This window comes from Haliotis rufescens, unplaced genomic scaffold (genome assembly GCF_023055435.1).
Source record: "Haliotis rufescens isolate VD_foot unplaced genomic scaffold, xgHalRufe1.0.p SCAF_8, whole genome shotgun sequence".
Classification (NCBI taxonomy): domain Eukaryota; kingdom Metazoa; phylum Mollusca; class Gastropoda; order Lepetellida; family Haliotidae; genus Haliotis; species Haliotis rufescens.
This window is the reverse complement of record NW_025964372.1, coordinates 33,901,863-33,929,552: the sequence shown is the minus strand read 5'-3', so window position 1 is coordinate 33,929,552 and position 27,690 is coordinate 33,901,863. Positions and strand designations below refer to the sequence as shown.

The following is a 27,690-nucleotide window of genomic DNA, read 5'->3' as shown; positions in this document are numbered from 1 at the left end:
GACACGAGCGTACACTACTAATTTTGTAATTTTGAATTACGTATTCTGTGTACACATTATTCATGAAATTCAAAGTTTTGACATGCTATTTGGAGGCATATAAAACACACCGCGAATTTCGCATTGTTAATATATATATATACCAGCCACATAAAGAAACTGTGCACGGAGAAAATATATTCTGGATTGAAATACAACACAGCAAGAACAAAATTATGCAGACGCTGTAGCAGCTGAATGATCGGACCATAAGAAAATGTCAACGGGACCTGAACAACATCTGTTACGATGACGTCAGAACATCAAAATGGAGTAGGGGGACAAACGACAAAGTCACAAAGTCAATAACGGGTATGACCACCTTGTGCGTGAATCACAGCAGTGCATCGGCGACGCACGGAGTCCACCAAAGGGGCATGGAAGGCCTGGGGAATGGCCTGCCATATCCTCCTCAAATCATGTGCCAAGTCACGGACGTTATCTGGAGGATGTGGAAGACGACGCAGACGGCGCTCCATTTCATCCCACACATGCTCTATTGGGGAGAGATCTGGAGAAATTGCAGGCCATGGCAGTAACATGACATTGTTTTGGTGAAGGAAATCCATTGCGACCCTAGCCGTGTGAGGACGAGCGTTGTCCTGTTGAAATGTCAATCCCGGGCCATGACGTTGCAGGAAAGGAATGACCACAGGCCTCAGAATCTGATCTCTGTAGCCAACACCGGTGATGTTGCCCTGAACAACCACCAAAGGGGTTCGGTGCCGTGCTGTTATCCCACCCCAAATAATCACAGAGCCACCTCCAAAACGATTCCTCTCCACAATACAGATGCGTGCATAACGTTCTCCCAAACGCCGGTAGACACGTTGGCGCCCGTCACTGTGGGAAATGTTGAACCTCGATCATCTGTAAAGACAACATTTCTCCACCATATTCGAGGTTGGCGAACATGATTTCGACACCATCTTAGACGGTTGACTCGATGACGGTGTGTCAGGATGGGACGTATTGCAGGGCGTCGTGGTCGAATCCCGTACTGACGTAAACGATTCCTGACAGTGTTGGGATGGATACGGCGCAGTCCAGGAATTGTCTGGGACGTCGTTACTGCCGTTTGGAACCTGTGTCGGAGATGTGTCACTCGAATCTATCTGTCCTGTCTTGGCGTCGTTACTCGGGGACGTCCTGAACGTGGGTGGCCATTGTCGGCAACGTCATTTGTGTTCTGGTAACGCCTCACCAATGCCGATATCGTGTTACGATGGCATTGGAAATGTGTTGCCACCTGTTGTTGCCTCATTCCCGCTCGGATCATTCCAATGGCTTCATGACGCTGTGCAGCTGTCAATCTTGGCATGATTTGCTTGTGATATGCTTGTGTCTGCGCCTGAGAAGTTTTGAATTTTTGAATGACCACAGATCATGCTTTCCAAAGTGACAGCGAATTTTGAGTTGCACATGCTGTGTACAGCTGCACAGGATGCACGTGCAGTAACACATTGCACGTCCATAGGCCCCCATCAATGACGTCATATCGCATGGCATGTGCATGAGCGTTTGAATGTCTCCAATAATTGCTGTGTTCAAACCTATATTTCATATATGGACGGTGTGCCCTTATATCTATATTTTCTCCGTGCACAGTTTCTTTATGTGGCTAGTATATATGTCCAAGTTTAGTTACTGAACATGAATGATATGAGCGTAACTTCTGTAGTCATTAAAGGTCGGTGTAAATAGACTGTAGTTTCCTACTATTTTTTTAGCTCAAGCCGATGGACTGTTACAAAACGGCACCTTGACAATGACTGCTACATTTAAAAATACAAGCGACAAACAAATACTTTCCATATGCACCTTGGCACTAAACTCAAGATATTATCAAAGATATTTATATCATTTTGGAGAAAGGAATGTAAGAAAGAATGCATACATGAATACTTTTAAAACTAGTTGATATGTGACAAAATGGAGATGGCTGGCATTACCTTACGTTTGAGTAACAATCTGGAACATTTGTTCACGTGAAATTCACCTTGTAATTTGTAATCTTAAGAATAGTATCTTCTTAATACTCTGTCCGTCTACGATCGACATGACACTGAAGAAATGAAGACGCGTTTCAGTGACTTGGGTCGTTTTCGTTTCTTTAAGTAACACGTGCGATAGTGAGCATTACTGGGTCCCCATGTTGCATCTGGTTCTAAGGACGTCTTTATCCTCTGAAATACAATAAACAATATTATGAATGTGCATGCACAAATAAAAGGCACTGCACTCGGTGGAAACCCAGGTTAGAGTAGATCTCCAGCACACTATAGCTTGTCGTAGGATGCGACTTAATTCTCCCACACATATGTGGAGATTAATATCTTGACGCGTGTAATACTGATTTTATGAAACGAGTGTCAGAAAGATTATTATTGACACGGTGCCCATACAATCAGTTGCATGCGCACACGAATGTACTATCTCTTTATTATCAGCTGTAGATAAATTGTAGATTAGTATATTGAAACCCTGTCAAGAAGTTAACACTATCGAAATTACGTTCATCATTATTATGGTGTCAGTATCAGCAATAGTTGCATTTCGTGAACAAAGCCATTATGCTCGTGAAATGATTATTACAAGTGTTCTTTGTTTTGAGAAAACATAAAAAGCGTTGTAAAGATTCTGTACTAGTTACCTGCCGAATGTCCCCCTTTCCCCGGGAAAGAGCGACAACCATCATCAAGCAGACTGGCAGCATTGGGATGGCTGCTATACACCAACCAATGGCTGAAGCGTAGTCCGGGAAGACATACTTCCCATATGTTGGAGGTTTGTACTGAGTCAAGGTGAAAATTAGGGTTGTCTGAAATATAAAGAATTTCTTGAAATATAAGTTCTTCTGCTTTTATTATTTCATTTATTACAGTATGCTTTAAATTAGCAATGGATCTGAGCTGGACTGTTAACATCGTTTGCAGAAAGAGACATCGGACTAAGCGTAGGACAAGGTGATACATGTGATGATTGGTTGGTTGGTTTGTTGTTTAACGCCGCACTCAGGAATATTCCAGCTAAATGACGGCGGTCTGTAAATAATCGAGTCTGGACCAGACAAACCAGTGACTGATATCATGAGCATCGATCCATCCAATTGGGATCGATGACATGCATCAACCAAGTCAGCGAGCCTGACCACCCGATCCTGTTAGTCGCCTTTTACGACAAGCATAGTCACCTTTTACGGCAAGCATGGGTCTCATGTGATGAAGGTTATCTTTCGCGTTGGTAATATTTCAGTCACAAACAATTTGCTAACAAGGACAAGGGTTTTTGTTCATGCATCACTTATCAAACTGGCAAAATCTAACCAGGAGCATGGCTGGTGTAACATAACACCACGTGATCTTGAAGAACAGAGGCGCTGGTCTGCCAATCATCATCTGAATGTCATCGCTGAAGCGATCCACACCTTGAATATGAAGCGTATATCATACACCTAGCTGCTATCACGTCACCCACGGTTTAGAAATGTTATGAATATTACATCTGTGCCTGGATATTTTGACTAAGAGATTTGACGTGGAGAAGGGTCATATTGAGCTGATCTTGTTGTAATGAACATATGCAGAGATGCTTCTTGAAAATAACAGAGACAGGGAACCTTTCATAGAACGGTATATCCTTTAGAAGGGGTATTTAACATGGCTTTAAAACTATGTGTAGGTTGAAAACTAGTATTCGTTATATTCATGAATAAAGTGTGTATTGTTACATTAGACATTAATGCAATAATGTTTAAACAAAACCCTCTAGATGTTACAGTTCAGAGAGTGGAGGAACGCGTTACCAGCTGAGCACTGAAGCGAGGGAAGCTGACAGGATTACATATTCATGAATTCAGTTTACATAACATTAAGTTAAATAATGGTTAAAGTCCGCAGCACTTACCATACATCCAGGAAACTACTACACACTCCATAAAACCACAGAATATGAGGAAAATAGAGAAGAGGTACCAGTCTATCAACTGAAAAACGTATACACCTCCCTGAAAGTAAAGGAAACAAATCATGACAACAAAGTAACATTTCATGATAGTTATGATGTGTCAAATAACCTGAGGGAACCGCAGAAAAGGGCTTCAGACATTGTATTCACGTTCCTGTCTCGTGTAATGCGTTTGAAGTAACATTTTAAGCTTAGCTATCCAACCGCCCCAAAAATTAAGGTAGGTTTTCACCTCAATTGATCAATTAAATAGCAGAGGGTATATTATACCATACGTCGTTAGCGTAAACATTCAGTTAGATTTGAATACTATACTAGTGACATACCTCAGTCGTCAAAACAAGGCCAGCTAGGAAGGACACTGAACAATAGACAGCTGTCACCAACATTCTCCACTTCAACAAGAAACGGAACTCGTCTACGATAGCGGTAATCACAGTTTCAGCTGCAGAGAACTGGAAGTAAGATACCAAGCGATACACGACTGGTGACATCTGGAATGACATAACGCCATGATACAATGCTTCCATGATAATATCCCCCGTCTGGTTAACAGAATATGTAAAAAGGGGAACTCAATCGTTAATATCTAATTGGTGTGGTATCAGTTCCAAGAAGTTTGGGATTGACATGAAAATGACATACATCAAAAGATTTCCGGGATCCAACCCAATTACAAGCACCACTAAGACTGCAGAACACACATACTTTAATGCAGTTTAGTAATAGTTGAAATGTCAGTCTTTGACAACTGGTATCGGAGCCATGGTTTTGAGGTTAGGGTTAGTGGGTATTTTTGTCATTCTGTCCATTTGGAAACATTCCTGGATTAAGTATATCTGTCTCACATACCTGCTAACACAGTTCTGGTCAATATTTGCAATACCACAACAAAAGGAAACATATCTAGTCTCGTCAATTATGTGCATAAGACTCTCTTTACTTTTCCCTAAACTAGAGCTAGCAAAACTACGTTCCTAGCACAGCATAAAAAGTATGTCTAGTGATTATAACAAAAATACTCACAATGGAATCCAGTGCCAGCATGATGAGCATGATAAAGAAGATGAAACTCCACAGCTGAGGAAGCGGTAGTTGTGCAAGGACTTCTGGGTAGATCACAAAGCCCAATCCAGGTCCTAGAACATGCAACATGTTATAGAGTATGGAGGAACCTTGCCGTTCTACCACTTAAGAATTTTTGATTGTGATTGGTGAAAATACAATTAAAATCAGGTATCTAATTCCAACAGATACCTATAAAAGTCACACAAAACCATTGCGTATAAATACAAAAATGTATTTATGGCCTTTAGTATAATGCAACGGCGGTATTCAGTCATACTTAAGAGTGGTTTCATTGGCAATGAGGTTGTGCAAGCACTTCCATGGCGATAGTCAAACATGAGGTTAAAGTTGAACATAATTACTGATCGGGGATGTCCTGTGCATTCACTTGCGCGTTTATAGCATTGTAGTGTATCTGGAAAGCAGGTCACACAAATATTCTAGAGCATCGTCGTATAAGCATCTGTGGACGAGACGGAGAATGTAACTGATCCTCTGAAGGAAGCCAGTGTAAGTAGTAAGGGACTGAGGTGATGTGATTAAACGTGCTCCAATATGAGACAATCCTAGCAGCTGTGTTTTGAAAACTGTTAATAGTGCACCAGTCAGGACACTATTTCACTACTCTATCCTGGGTATGGCAAAAGTACTGTAAGTCCCCATGGACCCTAGCATGGTGATCTACCTTCAGCTGCTGACGATCTGTAGCCCATTTTTATATTGTATCGTCATGTATTGTGCTATGCTCTTTTATAATTCCTTACTAGTTTATATCTTTTTTCTGTGATAAATCTAGTGATTTTACTGTCCTTCGTTGACAGGTTTTTAAATCAGTTTAAATATATGTATAATGTTTACATATTGATAGTCACGATATGGCTTAAATATTGCCGATGTGACTTAAAATTTAACTCACTCACTCACTCACTCACTATCCTGGGTATGACAAGGGAGACAACAAGGATGATGATGGATTCCCCAGTAAACATATTTCCTGATATTCCTATATTCCTTAATTAAGAGGACACATTTTTGCAATGTGGTGAACATGTCAGTTCATGGAGAGCTATGTGTCCGAAACCATACCTGATCCTAAAAGAAGATGATAAGCCAAACAGAGAATTTTCAATTTGTAGAAAATGAATTTCAGTCTAATAACGTCTTGCAGTGGGCCTTATAAGCATGAACCCGATTTTATTATCGTTTATCTGTTGTTTGTTGAAAGTCATTCATCTTTTTATCTCTTTGCATCACGTACTGTCATTTGTGCCATGGGAAGGTGCTCAAAGATTCGCTTGAGCTGAGTGTGGTCTGCATAGAGGTGACGTAGTACGTTTTGCTGATCAATAATGTTCCCAACCTCCTTGGTATACAGAGTAAATATCCCCGCCCCAAAACAGATCATTGGTGGACACCACAGTTGAAGTCTACTGGACAGGCCAAATGACGATCAGAGAAGACAGACTGAGACTGTTGAAGAAAGTAAGGCCCGGACCTGCCTTGAACATTACCATGCATAACCAAAATCCTCAAGGAGACGACTCAGAAGTCTGAAGTGTTAAGTGTTAAGTTGCATCAAATGCAGAACAAGTAGAGTTACCACACCTCTAATAGTCAAGGACTGAAAGCAATAGCAGTGCTTAGGGAGATTAGCTGACTGAAGGGGCTGTATAAGTTGTGTTGTTTAGCTTATTTAAATTTAAAGGGCAGGTTAGGTAGAGGCCTATAATTCTTGATGTCTGGACCCAGTGAAGATTCCTTGAGGAGCAGCTTGATGGTAGCACTCCAGAATGTGAGAGGCATTATGCCACGAGGTGGCGGTAGATAGAAGAATGTGACTGTTACTTAGAACAACTTCGACTTGGGTCGAGTGTACACGATGTTGGTTTCGAATTGATGAGAACTGTAATGAATTCAGACTAGGTGAAGGGTTTGAGCACAGTAAGTTGGTAAATGACAACGGTTGCCATCATGGTCACTGCACAGGTACAGAATGAGTATGGGTAGAAGAATTCACAACACTATCAGTTCCTTCTTCTATAAGAAGCTCTCGTATTATCTGGATTGTATTATAAAAGAAATATGCAAATGACAGGGCACAATCTGTTCAGTGGATTCCGTATCTGGTAGGAGTTTCTCCAACGTGTTGTCCATTATACTATCAATTTGTTCAATGTGTTGGGGTCATATTGACTGTCTATGATCTTATAGTTCATAAAATCCTGTTTAGATTGTTTCATAACAACTTGGACCTAATTTCCGGATGAACAATAAAGATGACAGTGTACTTGAAGGTACTCAGCAACTCGCTGAAAAAAAAAAAGCCGGGCAGCATCAGACCTCTGAAGGAGTTTATTCACTTTCTCAGGAACAGAATCGTCCAGCAACTCAAGCAGCATCTTGTTACATATAACAGCATGTTCTCTACATCTATATGGAGGGTCGGAAAATAAAGGTGATTCTTGAAGGTCAGCTAGAAATGTTTCTGTGGCCAATATATTGACATTTATACATCCGATACTTGATTGGATCAGGTTATGTTGAGGTCAAGTGATGGTGTGAAATGTGTAGGTCAGTCACCCTTACACCAGTAAGAAACTGGCCAGTCTCTCTTTGGACAACACAATCTACGATGTGACCATTCTTGTGAGTGTCAGTCTTGGTTGATGTCTTGTGGGTGTCATGTTGGCTACTTTGGACTCGTCACCTTGCATTTTAAAACATGTTTTGATAACAACCATGATGTTAATATTCCTATCTATGAAGGTCTGTGATGTCCTCTCATTTTGTTGCAAGAAGATTCAACATTCCAGTGATATAACTTATGTGAGGCTGTGTGCAAGATGAGATTGTCAGAGTTGATTGGGTGACTTGTGGTTTTGTTGGTAGTTCGAGGACCATCGTGATCACTGATAAGTCTCTACTTGTGCTTGTCTCTGCCGGCTCTTTTACCTCGTCTGACTCTTGCTTCTCATGTGATTGGGCTCATTGTTCGCCTCTTACTGCAAACTTAAGTATAGCAGTGTTGAGGAGTGTCAGCTACAGCTTGGGTTGTTAACTGGCCATGCTCAAGGAGCTGAAGACAAGTTCAGTTAGGGTTTTGAGAGTTTCAAACCAACCTGTACATCAGTTCAACTTCATAATAAGTAAAATACTGTTAAATTATGTGTCTTATCACTATCCCTACAAAATGTCACCGCAAAAAAGGAATATGTACATGTCATGTTGATTTTCAAGAAACGACTTAGTTGAGCCCAAGCAGTGCAATATATGCAACCGGTTGCGATTACATGAATTATCGGGGTTACAGGCTTTTTAAAACCATATTTCAATAAAAGTCATTATTGATTTACCATTTCGACTTTGACCTTGGCTAGCATGCATTGAACACGGGTTTGAAACCATAGGTAATATTTGTATTTAAATCCTGGGATATGACTACAATTAATAGCTAAAATACTAACAACCAATGTTGATTAACACATATTATTATATCAAACCTGACCATGCCTAGGCCTCGCAGTTACATTTAAACACTGGCACTTAAGCACTCGTCTCCGAATTAAAATAGCAGGTAATCTTCACATTGTTATTGCGATATTTTCATATAATTTTCACCGCTATTTTGCATCGCCTTGATTACTACAGTTCCCCACCCATTAGTCTCCCGAGTCATGATTTGTACATACTACAGGAAGTCCTGAATGCAGCTGCAAGATGGATCACGAGAACCCCTTGAACACATCACTCTTGTGAGGGAAACATTTCATTGGCTTCCCAAATTTAGAATCCGGTCCAAAATCCTTCTCCTTGTTTTCAAGAGTGTGAATATCTGTCTCAACTTCTAACTTCGTATCAGCCAACGAGATATCTCCGCTCCAGTGACAATTTAAGTCTCTTCTACAGATTCCTCCGACAAGGAAAAAATCATTTAGTGACAGATATTTCTCTAAGTTCAGTTAGGTAGAAGTTCTAGTTATGTTGTCCTCAAAACTTAGTCCATTTCGAAATGTATGGCCACACTTTGAATATTGCAGTTACGTCAATTTTGCATTTTGTAACATACAATGTGATGCAGTTCTTAGACGTTTATCTCTTAGGTGAAACGCACGATCATATGGTGCTGACAAACCTAGACATTGTCCGGGCTGATCTAGGATTCGAACCCAGATCATAGATTCCTGACACGCTTAAGGATGCAAGTTTACACAGCGTATGGCGGTGCCTTAGACGACTTGGAAACCCGTTCCCAAACAATATCAACAAGATAGTGTATATGGTGATAGAGGATGCTTGATAGAGAGAGAGCTTTTTTAAGTGGATTCATCATTATGTAGTATTTATGATATTTTGGTGAATAGGTATATAGATTCAGCAGACACTGCAATCGAAAGGTGCTCGGGACGGGTCAATATCTCGGATTAGTTTCACAGCTGAGTGCACCCTTTATGATTCACTCAGTCTGTAATCCAGCCGGAATCAATTCCGGAAAAAATAACGATTTAACCCCGATTTGCACGAAGCATTAAAACGTAATTGGTTCATTGTAGCTTGATCCTTGGTAAACATAAGCTGAGTGTTTATTAAAGATGGTGTACTAAATACATATAATTATCTTGAAGTGCAAACTATTAAATAATCGGCAACTGAATAAAGATATAAAGTATGTTATCATTTATTAACGTCAAAGAATCCAGGGAAATGATGATGAATTCTAAATAAACAATCGTTTATAATGTCGTAACTGGTTTCGGGGGTCCAGTGCGACCCTGCTACAGTTACTAAATGTACTGCCGTTCCTGGTCCTTCTGGTCAATTAAGCCAGGACATTGCCCTCGCCTTGTCCACCACGGCTCGGCTCCGTCAAGGAGTGATTGGCCTAATGACCCTTACTCCAAGTTGTCTCTATCAGCATTCACACCCGCATAATAACGAAACGCAACACGAGTTTATACTCACATAGTTTTACTTACTCTCAGTCCATCTATCACTACAGAACAGGATCAGACTGGCCAGGCTCGTCACTAGCTGGTGGAAACGATCGGGATTCGACTCGATCGACTGTAAACCGCGCACCACTCTCCTAATGTTGAGGGTATCATTTTATAGTGTTCGAGCCTGACCTGTCCTTGTCACATGTCTCAATACCTCTCAAGATTGCTCATCTCTCTATTGATTTCGTGACTCGCTCCGAAGCTCCAAATGGATTATACCTTGTAATTCCCCATTTGTTTCATTAACTCATGGATAATAGCCAGAGACCAATCCAATGATAAATGTGAAATGTCTTTTCTCTTTTGATTCCTTTCCAATTACAAGTTCTGTCACGAACTATATCTAATAGGTTCTATTTATTATCATTCGTTTCTGAGATGCATTTTTAACCTTATAACAATAATATAAAGACTTGTAATCAGTTACTATTGGCGGGTAAATACGTCAATTATTATATAGCGATAGGGTATGCGTACCTGATGAAACGACATCCATTATCGGTACACCTGCTTCATGTGCCATGAATCCAAGAATTGAGAAGATTACAAGACCAGCAAACATGCTGGTTCCTTCACACACAAATGTGCAAAATACAGCATTCCTGAATTCACAAACATGCGAAAAGTAAGGTAATTCATAAGAATCCATAAACATGCCAGACAGAAATGCCTTCATTAATATATTTCTAAAGTAACCAACACTCATGTATTTATACATTTATGAGTTTCAAGACTGAGTAATGTTATCTCTGCAGAATAGAAATAAACCAATTCTGTCCCGGCTAGCTGTCCTCCAAATGTCCATTGGCAGATTGGCATTCCCATGGGCACCAATCGGGATCCCTCCTTGCTGATCTATTTCTTTTATGCACACGAGTCAGAATTTCTGCTCAAATTGGCAAAACCCAAACAAGAGCATTTTTGTGATATCGTCATCTTACCCCGACAGTGGGTGACGTTGCTCACAATGTCAATCACTGGTTTGTCTGACTCCAGTGTCATTGCGGAGTTGGGTGTGAAACAACGAAACAATAAAACAAAAAAGTTCTTACTAAGATGCTGTTGCCGAAGTTTACCCTTTACTTATTAAATGTGCATGTGGAAATTAATTCATGTTCAACGCGTGCAATCATTTCAAAACCGACAACTGCAACGATTAATTAGCGTAGACTCTTCAAACCCCAAAGAGAATCAGGGTTACATTTAGTTCTCAACAAACTCTGAGTGAGACGTGAACAAACTCATAAAGGCTCGTGACACGAAGGCTCGAGTCCGTTTCAACGCGATTACTAGTGTGAGTATATCACTGGCGCATAACGTTTTTCACTCACCTGAGACAGTTTGTATTGAATTTGTTGTAACTCGACATGGTTATGATACAACCCCAGGCCGGACCCAGGGAGTAGAACACCTGGAGACACGCCTCAAGCCACACCTGGTGAATAAGAGAATACTATGTGAAATGAAAACATTTGTGATAATGTCATTATATGTTCCACCATCTGCTTATACTTTCTGCTGATTTATTTATATCTTGTGACTTGAATAGTTGTCAATTCCAAGCTTCAAATATTTCCTGCCATAAGTCCATATTTACGCAATTCGTGTATCCATTTTCATATCGCTTTAACATCTTGAACAACACCCCTTTTGGATGTAATTGCTTATTGTCGTACCTGTATTTCCAGAAGTTTACTGAAGTTTGGAGTGATGTAAAAGAGAGCTCCATCTGTTCCTCCAGGCAGAGTCAGGCCACGTACCAACAGAACAATCAGGATGACGTAGGGCAACGTAGCTGTCACATAGACAGCCTACAACGAGGGCAAGAGCCACAGGGTTCAGCCGTGGGTGACGTCAGATATCATTATATATCAGTACATTTTAACTATTTCAAATATAAAACTTTAATTTAAACTAAATACATCGTTCTTCTTACATTCAAGTATCACAATTCGAACGGATATGAGGTTTTACTTTGTAACTTGTAGATGTCGATCGTAACTTCTAAGCAAAATGTTCCAACCTTTCCAACAGACCGAACACCTTTGACAATGCATAGAAAGACGACAACCCACGACGCAAGTAGACAAAGTGCTAACTCCATTTTGATTGGGCCGAGATACTCCAGACCCCTCGTTATGTCAAGCGCTTTGTATCTACAAGAAATACATACAAATGAATTAATAATAATTCGAAAGGTGGAATATGTCACCAACGCTTCGTACTAGACTTGTTGACTTGAATTCTGAGGTACCATAGACTACCAGCAATTCATACTAGTCTAATAGTATACAACTGTCATTCTGATGTGAGAGGAATTTCCAAAAACCTTTGTTTGACTGACATTCTAAAGTGGAATATATTCCCACCATGTCATACTTATCACGCTGACAAGCATGCTAAAGTGTTTCCAGCATGTCAAACAAGTCTGACTGACGCATTCTGATGTGACACAGGTCCTTAACACATCACACTTAAGGGACTGAAATTGAGTTCACATGGCAACAGTTGTTATGTTGTTCGTTAATGAGCAAGTGTGATAATCTTTAAGAATATTATATAGATACATGACTGATTAAACAACGTTCCGAGAGGTATCAAAGTTATGCGGGACACATATAGCAAACACTTAATACATCCACATACTGCCAAAATTCTTCTGCTGCAGTAACAGATCCGTTTTTCCATCCTTCAATGACAAAGGATGAGTTGGAGATGGTATTGTTGTCCGATTGGTTGAAGTGACTGGATGTGTTTGCAACTGTGGAGATGAGAAATACAGATTACCACTTGATATCGCTAATAGAGGCAGACATGAAGCTGAGGGATGTCATACCAGTTGAGACGTACATTTCGCTTCATTCCAATTGACTGATTCACTCACATTGCTTGGGGGGCATCATAAGCACCTAATCCATGTTCTTTTACCCAGACAGAGGTCTTCTGTTAATCGTTATACACACTAAAAATACTTACACAACGACAAAGGTTATACACGTCTGGAATTTAGCTTTAATTATTCTCAATTATTGTAATAGCTTTCTGTATCCTGTATTCTGTATGCTACGGTGGTCATTTCTTATATTCTGTACACTATCTACTTGGCAAGGTGATTCGAGTAAAGGAGGGTCACCACTGGGATAGGTTCATTCGGTGGATATGCAAGGCATTAAACTTTTGTTATATATATAAATTATAATGCCACTATCATATACTTCGTGTGTGTGTGCGTGTGCGTGTGCGTGTGGCTGTTTGTACTAAAGCCGTTTCTATAGTGCTAGCCCACTGAGATACCATGCCGCAGTTTAACATGAATACCCCACTCAGACACAGTATAAGGACTTGTTTTAGACCCTTTATGCTACGCGCCAGGCAGGGTAACAACAAGTACCATCATTTAACGCCTTTTGGAATGACCCGGGTGGGGATCGAACCCCCGGCCATCCGCTCTCGGGGCAGGCGCTTTATGCACAAGACCACAGAGGCGGTCTGAATTTTCAAAGAAAACCATTCACGTTCAAAATATCATTTCTTTATATGTCACATCTTTACAAAATACAAAAGCTGAGGGTCCTTGCACCTGATTTCCTGTTAAACGACTTATCAGTTGCAACTAACACGTATACTTTGCGTCCCTCTGTAATAGATGATGATGATGATGATGGTGATGATGATGATGATTATGTTTGTTGTTTAACGATGCTCTCAGCAATATGACGGCGATCTGTAAATAATCGAGTCTGGACCAATCCAGTGATGGACATCATGAGCATCGATCCACGCAATTGGGATATGCCATGCATCAACCAAGTCAGCAAGCCTGACAACCCATTCCCGTTAGACGCCTTTTACAATCATAGGTTGCTGAAGACCTATTCTACAATTATATAAACAATTCGAGGAACCGTACCCCAAGTGTTGAATCGTAGAAAGTCCGAAGATCCGAAGGGTCATGTAAGTAGCCACTTGTCCTGCCGTCTTCATCATTCATTATTAATTAGCTGTTATGTTCTACTTGTTACTGGATATGGGATGTATATTATGGCCTTTGAAGTAAAAGAAACCACACTCGTCGTGGGGTTCATGTTTTTCTTCGTATAGTCATGTAATTTGTCAATTAACCGGACTTCTTGAAAGTTCAAAACATTTATTGCTACCTAGGTCTGATGGTTGCACACTGACTGTAACATTTACATAGATTTACAAAAGGTATTGATCATGGCTGCATTACATTTACTGTGACCTACACACTGCTGTTATTTTTTATTTGTAATCTGGCTTTGAGGGACACCTCCATATAAATATTCGCCATGACTAGCGGCAAGATTGCGTAAGGAATCACTCACTCACACTTCCCTTAGAAACGAACACCTCCACATTCTCCTACCTCCACTGAATACTTGGTTCAGGTGTTTCACACTTGTCACACATGCGTCGGTGTTCCACGGGTTGGTACAGGACGTCCATGGTAGGACAGGCCTCAGGGAGTAGAATGCATAGTACAAAGACCATGCACAGATGACAGTGGAGTAGATCACAAACCCGGAACAGAAGATCAGCATCCCGCCACCAAGCCCTGTGGACGAATATGTGAGCTTAATGTCACAGGACCATAGAAGCAAAATTGACCATTTTTCCAGGGATGAAAACCTCTGAGTCTTTTGTAATCTGGAGATAACGGAAATAGTTTGTTTTATGTATTATTTAACAATGATAACATGTTATAAAAACAATAGCCGCTACGATCAATAGAATATGACTTATGCAAACGCAGAAAATGGAACCTGCCAACACAGTATGCACCTCTATAGAATTGTTTTGGATTATGATGCTATACTCTTCAAAAAATGAAACTTGACATAGATGTAAAACCACGTTTTGCCAAATATCTAAAATAATTACATTAAATGAGAACCAAATAGTCAAACATAAAGATGATGTGTCTATAATTCGCGAAAACACATGCAAAGCACATAAACGTAGCGTCTGGGGATCAATTTTACAGCTTCATCCAAACGCAACCGCCTGTAAAAAACGTGCAGCACAGGATCCTGCATTTAGGCATGCAGGCCCCCTGCTGAATGGGTATAAAAATCCACATCAACGGCTGTCCATACAGTCCTTATAACGGCAGTAGAGGCGGTGACAGAATGCCAAGACTGAATGCAGCTCAACGGAACAACGCCATTGGGAGATTACAAGCTGGAGCAACTCAGCAAGAAGTGGCCAGGAACTTTGGCGTATCCAGACAGACAATCTCCGCACTGTGGACCCGATTCAACAACACCACCAGAGTTGACGACAGACCAAGGTCAGGAAGACCAAGGGTGACAGCCCAAGCACAAGTTCCTTACATCCGGCTGCGACACCTTCGAGACCGCACTACCACAGCCAAGTCTACAACCACACAGATCCCTGGGGTACGCATAATATCAGATCAAACGGTACGCAACAGACTGAGGGAGGCTGGACTTTTTGCACGAAGACCTGTTCGACGTCATGTATTGACCCCACGTCATCTGGCGGACCGTCTGCTTTGGTGCCAAAAGAGCGTTAGATGGGCACGTGCAAGGTGGAAGAAATGTACTGTTTACTGACGAGTCCCGTTTCCCACTCACACGTGCTGATGGGCGCGCACGTGTCTACAGACGTCGGGGTGAACGTTACGCCCCCAACTGTGTGCAGCAGGTTGTCCCATTTGGCGGCGGGAGTGTCATGGTATGGGCCGGAATTCATCACGGTGGTAGGACGCCTCTCGTGCATGTGGCAGGTGCATTGACAGGTGTGCGTTACAGAGACTTGATCCTACAGCCTTACGTTCTTCCTCACGTCAACGTTCATGGCGGACAGTTCCACAACATCCAGACATTACCTTGGCCAGCCCGGTCACCAGATTTGTCCCTGATTGAGCATCTGTCGGACGAGTTGGATCGACGCGTTCGCAGAAGGAATCCACCGCCCCAAACACTTCCGGCGCTTCTTGATGCACTTCAGCATGAATGGCAGCACATCCAACAGCGTGTTATTGACAACTTGATTGCATCTATGGGTCGTCGGTGTCAAGCGGTGATTGATGCACGTGGTGGGCACAACCGATACTGACATTTTCTGTACCCCTGTGACAATAACTGTATCGTGTACGTGTGTCTGTCTAGGTGACACGATTAATGTTTAGAACATTGTGTACATTGATCTTCAAACAATGTTTCAATTATGGTTTCTGTGTCCTATTTGGAAACAATCGCATTATAATACATTTTGAAAGTCAGTGTCAAGTTTCTTTTTTTGAAGAGTATACATCAGGAAGGTAACACAAGGGTAAGGAAGGATAAGCCCTGTATTTAATTTCAGAGGAGATGTTGAAAATGAGGTGACACAAGGAACGTAATAGGAACAATGTGCGAACAACCTGGCGTACGCGCCACGCCATAAGCTCCCTTAAAGGGTTATTCTAAACAATACACGCCCGAGATGAAGTGTGTTGGCTGTCGGTTCCAGCATATATTGAGGTCTGTGCATTATCGTTGCATGATGACTTGCATTATTCCTAGCAAGAGGACAATGATTAATGTACACAACCCGCCCTACAGGGTTGGTTTGGTTTGTTGCTTAACGCCGCACTCAGCAATATTCGAGCTATATGACGGCGGTCTGTAAATAATCGAGTCTGGACCAGATAATCCAGTAATTAATATCATGAGCATCGATCCATGGAATTGGGATCGATGGCATGCATCAACCAAGTCACCGAGCCTGACCACCCGATTCCGTTAGTCGCCTCTTACGACAAGCATTGTCGCCTTGTACGGCAAGCATGGGTAGCTGAAGACCTATTCTATCCCGGATCTTCACCGGTTCCGCCCTACAGGGAACTAAATGAACATTGATAATAGTCATTACCAGTACTTAGAAACTGTTACCTTTCACCAGAGGGCAGAGACTCCATACATGTGTTGCACTACTTCCTGTAAACTGTCCCAGAGCCACCTCAAGGAAGTACAGAGGCAGACCACACAACACCAGACACACGACGAAGGGAATCAAGAACGCCCCTAAAATAGATATGCCATACATAATACATGTTCGTCTTATACACCATAGGTCAACGTGCCATGATCTGGTGATCGTGGGTTCTAAACCTAGATGTTCCCTAGTTATGGTTCCAGGATTGTCAGCACCATCTCGACGTTAGTGGATTTCACTAAAGTGGTAAAGATCTGAGACTTGCATAATGTTAAGCGTTTCCTATAATATAAAGTGACCTGTCTTGACATACGTCATTGAAATATTATCTGAAGCATGATTAATCCAACTCAACCACTCTGGTATGAAATGGCGCAGATTACAAAACAAATGAATATACAAAGATATATACGTGACGTTCCATGCGTCTAGCTGGATTGGCTGATGAAAAATATAAAATATGACACATTCTCTGACATTCTTTCGTGGTACGATGACACGCAATCACCGGCCTGTGACGCCAATGCATGTAGCCTCTTACGAGACTGCTGAAACACTGAGATGGTAGACAATGTTTCGGGACCAGGCCCACATGTCCTGGTGATTGGGGTCTTGGTCAGGCTTTCGAACAGATTAATGTATTTTTGGGTGACATTGGTTCGCTTGCCTTTTTGCGTGTGCTTTTGGCAGGTGCCGCCGATGGGGTGCGATGTGTTAGCCTTTACCCGAGCACCTGGTGTCAATATATCCTCCATTAGTGTACCTGATCAAGATTCGATTTTTCACATGCCACCGCATATATAAGTAAAGTTGTTTATTGCAGTGTGAATCAACATTACCTCACTCAGTATACAGTGTTTTGTCTCTTTTTATTACAACAACCCACCCCCCGCCCCCCAACCCCACGCCCTACCCCCCACCCCTCCCCCGGCATATAACGCGGGGTGATATAGTCGACGCCTCGTCTGTCTGTCCGTCCGTCATCATTTCGTTTCTGGAGCATAACTCGAAAACCATTCAGTATTTTTCAACAAAAAATTGCAGATATATCAAACAGGGGCTGAAGTTTTGCTTTTTGCTATTTATGGATTTTTGTCATTTTTCCTTTTCTTGATTTCTATGGAAACAATTTGTACTTGGTCTCATGAGGGGTGAATATTGTTTTCGGATCAAGATTTGATTTTTCACATGCCACCACAATATAGCAGTAACTTTGTTGATTGCAGTGTGACTCAACACTACCTCCCTCAATCTACAGTGTACTTACCTCCTCCGTTCCTGTTGCAGATATAGGGGAATCGCCACACGTTACCAAGGGCAACACAGAAACCGATCATGGAGAGAAGGTAGTCTATTTGCGAAGCCCAATGTTCTTTCTCTCCTCTCTCTTTATCGTTGTTTTTTTCCGCCATTGCGATTGACTCTTGATCGCTCTCATGATTGTCTTTATCGGATTCCATTTCTGAGACAAACTGTGAATCCTAACATCAAAGGAATAGATACAACATACGGAGGCCAAAGCAGGACAAACCGATTAATAAATAATGAACAGTGATCGTTGATCAAGTTTCGAGATTATCGTTGACCACTATTTCGCACTGTACTGTTTGTTGTTTAACTCCGCACTCAGCAATATTACAGCAGGCGGTCTGTAAATAGTCGTGTCTGGGCCAAACGTCAGCGAGCCTGAGCAACCGATCCTGTTAGTCGCCTCTTATGACAAGCATAGTCTCCTCTTAAGGCTAGCATGGGTTGCTGAAGACAAATTCTCTACTATTCTGTGTCCGAACAATATCACAAAGCATGACTATGACAGCAGCCGATGTCCTTAAATATACCTGCTCTTCCATTACAGATGTGGCTGACTATTATAGAGTAACAATTTATATCATTAAGCAAATTAACACCCACTTTTTGGACTATTAATATGACATTGAATAATCATATATGGCATATGGCTGCGCATTCGGTTCCAATAATACTAATACAGTTTTACCTTTTTCAGGAATGTGATATACATTATCCTCATTATTTATTTCAATGTAAAAGATATACGGTTATTAGATCAAATTGTTTCTTTTATATAAATGGTTATGCTATTAAAACCGTGTTAAATACCGCATATAACACTGTCATCTGAAACAAAGAGACTAATAGAATTTATTCATGCATATTTTACCCAAACAAAACGCTTTGAAAGCCTTAAAGTATGTTAAACATTTTTGTACATTTGTATATATTTGATGTTGAACCTTTTATCATCCACTGTGCGTTGTGATATATTATATAAATATTTTGTATCGGAGGTCTTTAAATAGAAATTGCGCCTGTCGACCGATCCATTTTGAAGAAAATAAAATATTGTTTAAACCATATGCGTACATATCCTTCGCCAAAAACAGCCTGAGCTTCTATCAAAACAGATTAAAAGACACTATGACATAAGGCTTTGCAGTAAGTCATTTCTTCTAGCTAATACCAGCCTTTGGAATCTGTTACCAGATAATGTTAAGCATTCTAGCATGAACGCTGGTTTTAAAAAGCCATTGAACACTTCTGAAAATTGTATATACTTTGTCTTAAATAACGGTACTCGATATTATCAGAATGTCCATGCTCGTTTAAGAATGGATGCAGTGATCTCAGTCATAGAGTTGAAAGACATATTTCAAATATCAAATATCAAATGTCAGTGCTCACCAGCTTAAATGGCACAGTCGTCAATCACCCAGACCCCTGGAACTGACAATTATGGATTCAGAGATTGAGATGGGGTCAGCCCAACCCCACTGAGGAAATCCCTTCACTTTGGTCACAAGAAAATCTGTCAAAAGAAAAGCCAACATAATGTAAAGTCAAGCATCCGTTTTCAGGACAGATTCACGTTCTCTGGAAGTAAAAACAAAGAAAACATCGATTGTAGTGCCCTCTGGGCCCAAGACCTGCCTAAGCGAAAAGAGACTCAACTAAGCCTAACCAAGGCTAACATCGAACAGAAAAAAAACAAGAAATACAATAAAGATCACAAATCAAATGGGAAAAGGTATGTCGTTAGCACAGACTTATCCCAATTCCAGCTCAAGATATTGCCAAAAAGCTGAAGCACAAAAGTATTGTTCCAATCTGGAAGAGGCTACGTTGTGGTCGGGGACAACCTTACAGAATCAGTTAACTTGATTTTTATGTCGAGGTGTACAGCGCACCTGACGTGACTAAGACACGTTGGGAGATCCCATTTTAGTTTGATTTCGTCAATGCTTTTCATGCTGTACATCTAGACAAAAAATCACTGGCGACCTGCCCAAGAGAAACTCACCTTACAAACAATACTATCGGCGCTCAGGATCAAATCAAAGAGCAAACAGACAGATATTTTATTAAAGTCTCACCTTATATGCAACAGTTTATACACTTTAAACCCCAGATAAAAGTACGCAAGCCGTTCACAGTGGAACTACGAGAGACTATGTGTGTACATTATAGCATAACATATTTACATGCACAGGCATTAAGCTTTTAACAATGCACGACTTCGAGTTAACATTTAATGAAGGTTTTCGGGCAATATTAACCGTTATGTCCATGCTGGACATTTAAAAAACAGAACTTATGTACATCAGATAAAACACCGTATTCGTCATTAAAATATACAGCTCAACAATGTAAGTTATACCGCAGGTCTAAGTACACAGGACAGTTAAGTACAACATGAAGTTCATCTTCAATACAATTATTGGAGCACATCGGGCAAATTCTCTCTTCAACTGGTAGGTTCTCATTGCGCCCTGTTTCTGTGCGAAAAGGAGAAACTCCACTCCTGAACTTGGCCAGGACGCTACGATAATGTCTGGGCATATTCTGGGCAGCATAATGTTCTACACCATATATAGTTTGAAACATGCGGTCGGTACGTAATTTTGATTATTATGTTAAATATTTTGTTATCGTGAATCAGTAAATCTATTACACTAATTATCTAAAATAAACGAAATATATGAGTAAGGCATAAAAAACGTTAACATCACAGCTAGCTGTTTTATTCTTGTTCTAAAACGAATCGATGTACATTAAAATTCCCGTTCTTACATTATCTTGATTGACACCTTTCTTCCCATAAAAACACAACTCTATTAAATCTTTTCTGATTCATATTGACCAATCTCCGTCACCATCACAAGAGTTTCTTTGTTTGTTGTTTAACGCCGCACTCAGCAATATTCCAGCTATATGACGGCGGTCTGTAAATAATCGAGTCTGGACCAGACAATCCAGTGATTGCCAACATGAGCATCGTTCCATGGAATTGGGATCGATCACATGCATCAACCAAGTCAGCGGGCCTGACCACCGGCCGATCCCGTTAGTCGCCTCTTACGACATGCATAGTCGCCTTTTACGGCAAGCATGGGTTGCTGAAGACCTATTCTACCCCGGATCTTCACGGGTCTCAACACACGAGTAGTAATACTCACGTTATTAGGTCATTCAGTCACCAGCCACCTCAATCTAGGCGTTAAGGACATGGAAACTATTCCATATGGTAAACGACCAACACAATGGAAAACCGTATGCTGCATGGGCAGACACAAAAATCATCTAACCAGCTATCCAAATGCAAAAACTGTCACGCAAAGGAAACTACAACATTTGGTGTACAAACTGCAAAAAGGAGAGTTACACATCTTTGGCACCGAAACGTCCAAAACGCTTGCAAATCAGCAAACGCATAAATTAAACAACTTCTCAGCAATCTGAATCAAATTCTATTAACTTCAATGAGGTCGAAAAAATCCAATCGACAGTAGACTGAATGTAATACCTCCAAGCGCTGCCATGGCGGTGCTATTGCGGCGTGACAATACTTTAAGACCAAGCATTAGAAATAGACATGTGGTCATTGTGATGTTCTAAGCATTTTTTAGACTGAAAAATATCGTTTCATCAACAACTTTCAGGATTTTTTTTTTTTAAATGTGTTGGAAAATGTGGAGGAAAGTGTCAGTAGGAGGAAAGGGTCAACATATTTCCTATATGTATGTAGGGTGTGGGTATCTGGTGTCTTTTTTATACATAATGGTTATATCACCTGTTTGTTATCATAAGAAGGTATTTTTAAATACGAGATACTCTGGTATGACCTTCATACCTTCTGATGGTGCTGGAGTGATCTGTCCGATATTTCATTAACAGGCAAAGTGATGCGGGAGGTAACAGGCCGAGAAGTTTAAGAATGCCACTTTATTTATGGAATGAGAGAGTGAGTATGGTTTTACGCCGCTTTTAGCAATATTCCAGCAATGTCACGGCGGGGGGACACCAGAAATGGGCTTCACATATTATACCCATGTCGGGAATCGAACCCGGGTCTTCGGCGTGACGAGCGAAAGCTTTAACATCTAGGCTACCTGACAGCCCCTTTTTAAGGAATGAAAATAGAACAACACATAGTAATGAATTCCATATGAGGAAGTGCTCACAACGATGAAGGGGCGGTCGGGTAGCCTAGTGGTTAAAGTGTTCGGTCGTCACACCGAAGACCAGGGTTCGATTCCCGACATGGGTACAATGTGTGAAGCCCATTTCTGGTGTCCCCCGCCGTGATATTGCTGGAATATTGCTAACAGCGGCGTAAAACCATACTCACTCACTCACTCACTCACTCACAACGATGGAGCCTTGTTTCACCTTGAAAGGAATGTAGGTAACAACAATGCCAGGGTTTTTGATGTAATGACTCAGGCCGCCAATGTTTGGAAAGCATGTTGGGAAGCAATCTAAAGAAACCGCGCCGGTTATTTTCGCCATTGAACGTTTCGCCAGGGTGAAAAACAGCGCGCCAACCTACCTTAGTTCACTGTGAGAGGCCGGTTGTCATTTCATACGATCCAGGAACTTAATGGGCTAATGGATTGGCTACTTGACCTGTGTTGACCAGACCATAAACACAAGGTTGGCCCGTCTTAATTCGTGCTCGGTTACTCGACTTATATGCATGAACCATTCAACTTGGATCTTGACATTGGGACTTGCCAACAGTAGAACAGTAGTGAATTAGATATGCGTTCTTTGCTAAGGGATCCCACGAGTTTACACGATTGCCACGAGATGGCGAATGTTCACAATTAATCAGGTGCTTGTGCTTGTGTTTGGCTATATGAGTAATTCCAGATGATTGCAAATGTAAGGACGTTCGTTCTCCAAATGTATGCTTTAGATGGTACAATTTCAATGCAGTAGTCACCACCGTCCTATTAACTCACGTAGGAATTTACCCCCACCCCACCACAGCACCCCTCTCCGCCCCTGGATCACGGTTGTTTGTAAGAGGGAGCTGAAGTTTGTTTCCCGGTCTTTCTTCTCGGTTGCCTGACTTTTAAACACAAGACACTTCCCTAGTCAAAGTAGGACATTTACCCACAGCCCATTTTTTGTTTTGTTTGTGAAAGAATTGATGTGGAATTTTTTTTATTTTTTTTTGGCGGGGGCTCTCACTCTCTAATTAATTTTAAATAGGGGTGACTATTGAGGCATTTTTGACTATTGCGATAGTTAAAACAACTATTGCGATACTATTGCGATAGTGGCCCTACTATTGCGATACCATTGCGATAGTTTTCACTTGCAATTATAGCAGGCTTTAGCAGCATATACATGTATTTCAGCATTTTGACTGACACCATCAAACTAATTATAACGTTCTGATACTATGTGTAAAGAAAACAAGAAATGAAAAGAAAACAAGTTCAAATTGACCTCTCAAAAACATTTTAATACAAAATTTCACTTCATGTCACTGGTAAAGTCTTAGGTTACTGCAGTGTTTTAGCACCAATGTGAATGAATGTGATAGAATGACTAGTATTTGATCCCCCTTTTTCACGTGGACAAATATCTGGGTGCCGTCTTGTCAAGTTGTCGGTTAGATTAGTAGTATTTCCTGAATACTTTAGAATTATCCGACAGATTCTACAACTTACAATTTGCTTGTCTGTCTCGTTTTGCGTTTTGACAAAGCCAAAATGGTCCAATACCCACAATTTGCCTGCCTTATTGGCGACAATTTCGAACTGACATGTGGCGTCCGCCAACTTGTCAATGTTACCTAGCGACGAGTAGCTAAGGGACGTAACTCTAAATCAAGCAGACAAAGTAGTGCAATCCAAACGAAAGCACGACAGAGGTTAGATGATCATAGGAGTTGTTTCCTTATTTTTTAAGAAAGTAAATGTTCCAAACAAATTAACTATCGAAACTATCGATAGTTAGACAAACTATCGCCAATAGTATCGATTGTTTCAAGTTGCAATCGATAGTGTACTATCGTGGGACAAGCAATCGCAATCAATCGATAGTTCGATGTATCGTTACACCACTAATTTTAAAAGAATGTTGAACTGCCATACCGTCTGACTATAGACTATTTAACAATCATCAGATGTACACAGAATCTCATTAGGTTTGTCATTTTTATAACTGCCCAATACGCATTGGTGCTTGGTGATATCAAAGGGAACCATTTATTGGAAACTCTAGATTATTTCTTAGGCCACACACAATTAATGGCACACACTTTAATGCTTTGTTTTGTTCACAAGTAGATGTAACAGTTGTCAGGTTCCTGACCACCACATGCTCCCTATCTAAACCCTGGTCTGGCTGGAACTTTAAGCACTGTGGACAGCGGGGGACTCTGTATGGAGGGGGTGCAAGCTCAGGGTACAGCGTGTTATTCACATAAATCCTAGCCACCACAAATTGTGCTCTTCGGTTATTTTCTTTGCTTCCTTTAGTAGAGGAAGAAGGACCACCTTTCTGTATGAACTCACTTCCATTGTTCATATATAGTGTAACGTTTATCTTTCAGTTTCATTGCTGAGCGTTTGACCAAGTATCACTGGAATAGAATATATCGATGTCAACTTCTTTATTATGAGGAACACAACGTTTCGGAGTATATGCTTACTCCTTCAGTAGGTGAATGAATGCCATGAGGCAGAATCTCTGAAACACTAACTTGGCAATGATGGACCTTGGCCTCATCTGATCCCTACTGGGTTGTGAATATCGTTTAGGCCCAAGTCGATGCACACTCTTAGATTAAAAGGCGTCCTCCACCCCCATTTCCTCCTTTATAAAAGATTTCAGCAAAGTTTCAGTATCCTCGGGTTTTCCACTAGTTGTATTTTCAGCTATTCCAGTAAATATAAGATTGTCTCTCATTGATCGACATCCGCGATCAACCATAGACTCCAAGGCGTACGTTATCCTCTGTATATCTCTCAATAGCTGGAGCCTGATTTTGGATTTGTTCTCGTAGCACCTTAATATCTCTATTCATTCATCCAGTGTTTATCTTTTGTCCACTGGTCAAATTGGTCACTGATATAAGTAGAACTTGTTTTAACAGAATCTATATTGTCTTTGAGAACATCCATTCCAGATCCTTTTATTTCTAGCCTGGACACCTTAGCCTAAAGTTTCAATTGTGTCAAGTTTAGACGTTTTCTGTTCAATTTCTCCAAGTGAAGATACAATTGCCACCTATACTGATCAAGCCCTGCCTGTGGGTACTGACCTGAGTGTCCAAGATTGTTGAGGGGTGGTCAGCTGCAATGCTGTTGTAGTGGGGGGTGCGCCGTACAGTGAAAACAAAGCTTTTCTGACAGCTGCTCCAATCTGCGACGTGTCACCTGACGCCTGTTCATCTGTCGTAGAAGTTCCGGGTAACTTTGTCTGCTTTTTCTTTTTCTTTTTTTTAGCCGGCTCCATGGCTAGGGTATCACCAGTGGCACTCATGGTGTATTTTGGAGCAGTTTTCAAATGCTAGACATGGTTAACCTTTACGCAGTTGTACTGAGCCAGGCAAATTGTGCCTTACCATCTTGCAGCGCCACCTGTGCTGTACTACCACATTTCAATAGCTTTAGGATTACAACTGTATCGTTTTATCACTGTACTTTAGTATGATTTGAATAGTGATTATTTTCTATCGTACTTACTACCTGCTTCACATGAGAAATTGTATGTTTAGATGTCATCATAAATTACAGGTATTGCTTGTCAGCTCTACACATTTGACAACTACTCTGAAACACATGATTGTAAACTATTAAAGAACGTTGAAATATATATATATTTTGAAATGATGTGTATCAAGGATCGAGTAGAAGATATATTGATAGTAGCGCTGGGAGTATATTCAACAGACTAGTGAAAACAACACTTCTTTGTTCCTTTTAGCTGACGCAGTAAAACACATTTTGCAACGGGACCCGTGAAGATCCGGGGTAGAATAGGTCTTCAGCGACCCACGCTTGCCGTAAAAGGCGACTATGCTTGTCGTAAAAGGCGACTAATGGGATCGGGTGGTCAGGCTCGCTGACTTTGTTGATGCATGTCATCGATCCCAATTGCGTGGATCGATGGTCATGATGTAAATCACTGGATTGTCTGGTCCAGACTCGATTATATACAGACCGCCGTCATATAGCTAGAATATTGCTGAGTGCGGAGTAAAACAACAAACCAAAAAACCATGATGCAACGGCAATCCGCGCTCAGGTCTACTGGTATCTTCTTGTGGTACGGCAATTATTAGAACCCTCCCCCTCAAATGTATCCGTCATGATATAACCTACTTTCGTCAATTAAATGCTGCACTTTTCCAGCGTTACGGCTATGGCAAAGAGACCCAAGCCATCATAAAATAATTAGGGTCCAATAAAATTAATGCGCTGCCAAACCTCATAAATATAATCTCGGGAAGTCGTCCTACAATAACATAAATTATCTTAATGCCATCGCAAAACATCAGGTAGAAGGCAAATAAATAGGATTGATACGATTGACCACAGCAGTAACATTTTCCAACAAAATCACACCTAAACAGAAGAAATCAGCAAATTCCTCACATTACGTGTTTTAACATTTTTCGCCGGGAAATAAAAAAACATGTCTCTCCTTGTTACTACGTTCAACCGTTGCATACGGATGTCACACGCGTGAGGAACGGATGTTAGGAGTGTAAGGAGAGTGAACTTATTGGCAGTTGTGTATGGTTCATATTTTTCAATGAGAAACACTGAATCTTCTCTTTATGAATCTGCCCTTTATATAAAATCTCATGAGAAACCGTCACGAATTGTTATAGCAATGCATATACTCACCCGTACAGTTTCCTAGTGGCATTCACAATGAAACGCGTGATTCCTGTAGTATATCCAAGGTGTGCACATGGGGTTTTTGTCAATTATGAGATATGTCCTATATAACAACATCTCAGGAAAAACAGCTATGAATTGTTGCACGAATGCCCATGCTCGCTTGTACTGTATTTAAATCCAAGAGGCATTGTCCGCGAAACACATGTATCTAAACAGCCTTGAGGGAGCAAAACTACATATGTCCACAGTCTTCAATTTTAAACGCGAAAAACAGATTGTGATTTACCGTAACGTATGTAATAAATAAGTAGCCGTCTTCTCCCTATAAACAATAGAACCGAGAAGCTTTACGCCCCTCGACCTTGTTTGGAGATAATACGCCAGTACTACTCAGGGTTATGAAAAAATTGGAAACACATGTGCGCTTGCATCTGGCGCTATTATTAAGGGGAAATGTACTGGTGGGACTAGGCGTGACAAACCTCCATATGGAGGGG

General features: G+C 41.0%; 1 protein-coding gene across 1 annotated transcript; it reads right to left on the bottom strand.

The window, feature by feature from the left end:
* Window positions 1-1,579: 1,579 nt before the first annotated feature.
* On the bottom strand, window positions 1,580-27,383 carry LOC124120979 (sodium- and chloride-dependent glycine transporter 2-like). The gene is made up of 16 exons (XM_046483916.2): window positions 27,197-27,383; window positions 19,731-19,854; window positions 18,298-18,511; window positions 16,988-17,119; window positions 14,455-14,643; window positions 12,714-12,828; window positions 12,091-12,223; window positions 11,744-11,878; window positions 11,399-11,502; window positions 10,545-10,669; window positions 5,032-5,144; window positions 4,332-4,460; window positions 3,946-4,045; window positions 3,366-3,466; window positions 2,693-2,860; window positions 1,580-2,225 (listed from the first exon to the last, which is right to left on the bottom strand). The coding sequence occupies exons 3-16, from the start codon at window positions 18,488-18,490 to the stop codon at window positions 2,088-2,090; spliced, it is 1,875 nt and encodes a 624-aa protein (XP_046339872.2). The 5' UTR covers window positions 18,491-18,511; window positions 19,731-19,854; window positions 27,197-27,383; the 3' UTR covers window positions 1,580-2,087.
* Window positions 27,384-27,690: the final 307 nt, after the last annotated feature.

Excerpts from the sequence above, each read along its gene's own strand:
- LOC124120979 (XM_046483916.2), bottom strand. The coding sequence starts at position 18,490 with ATGGAATCCGATAAAGACAATCATGAGAGCGATCAAGAGTCAATCGCA. Across the intron at positions 4,461-5,031 it reads TGCTGGCACTGGATTCCATT|TTCTCTGCAGCTGAAACTGT; the intron begins GTGAGTATTTTT and ends TCTTACTTCCAG. Across the intron at positions 3,467-3,945 it reads AGTAGTTTCCTGGATGTATG|GTGTGGATCGCTTCAGCGAT; the intron begins GTAAGTGCTGCG and ends TTCATATTCAAG.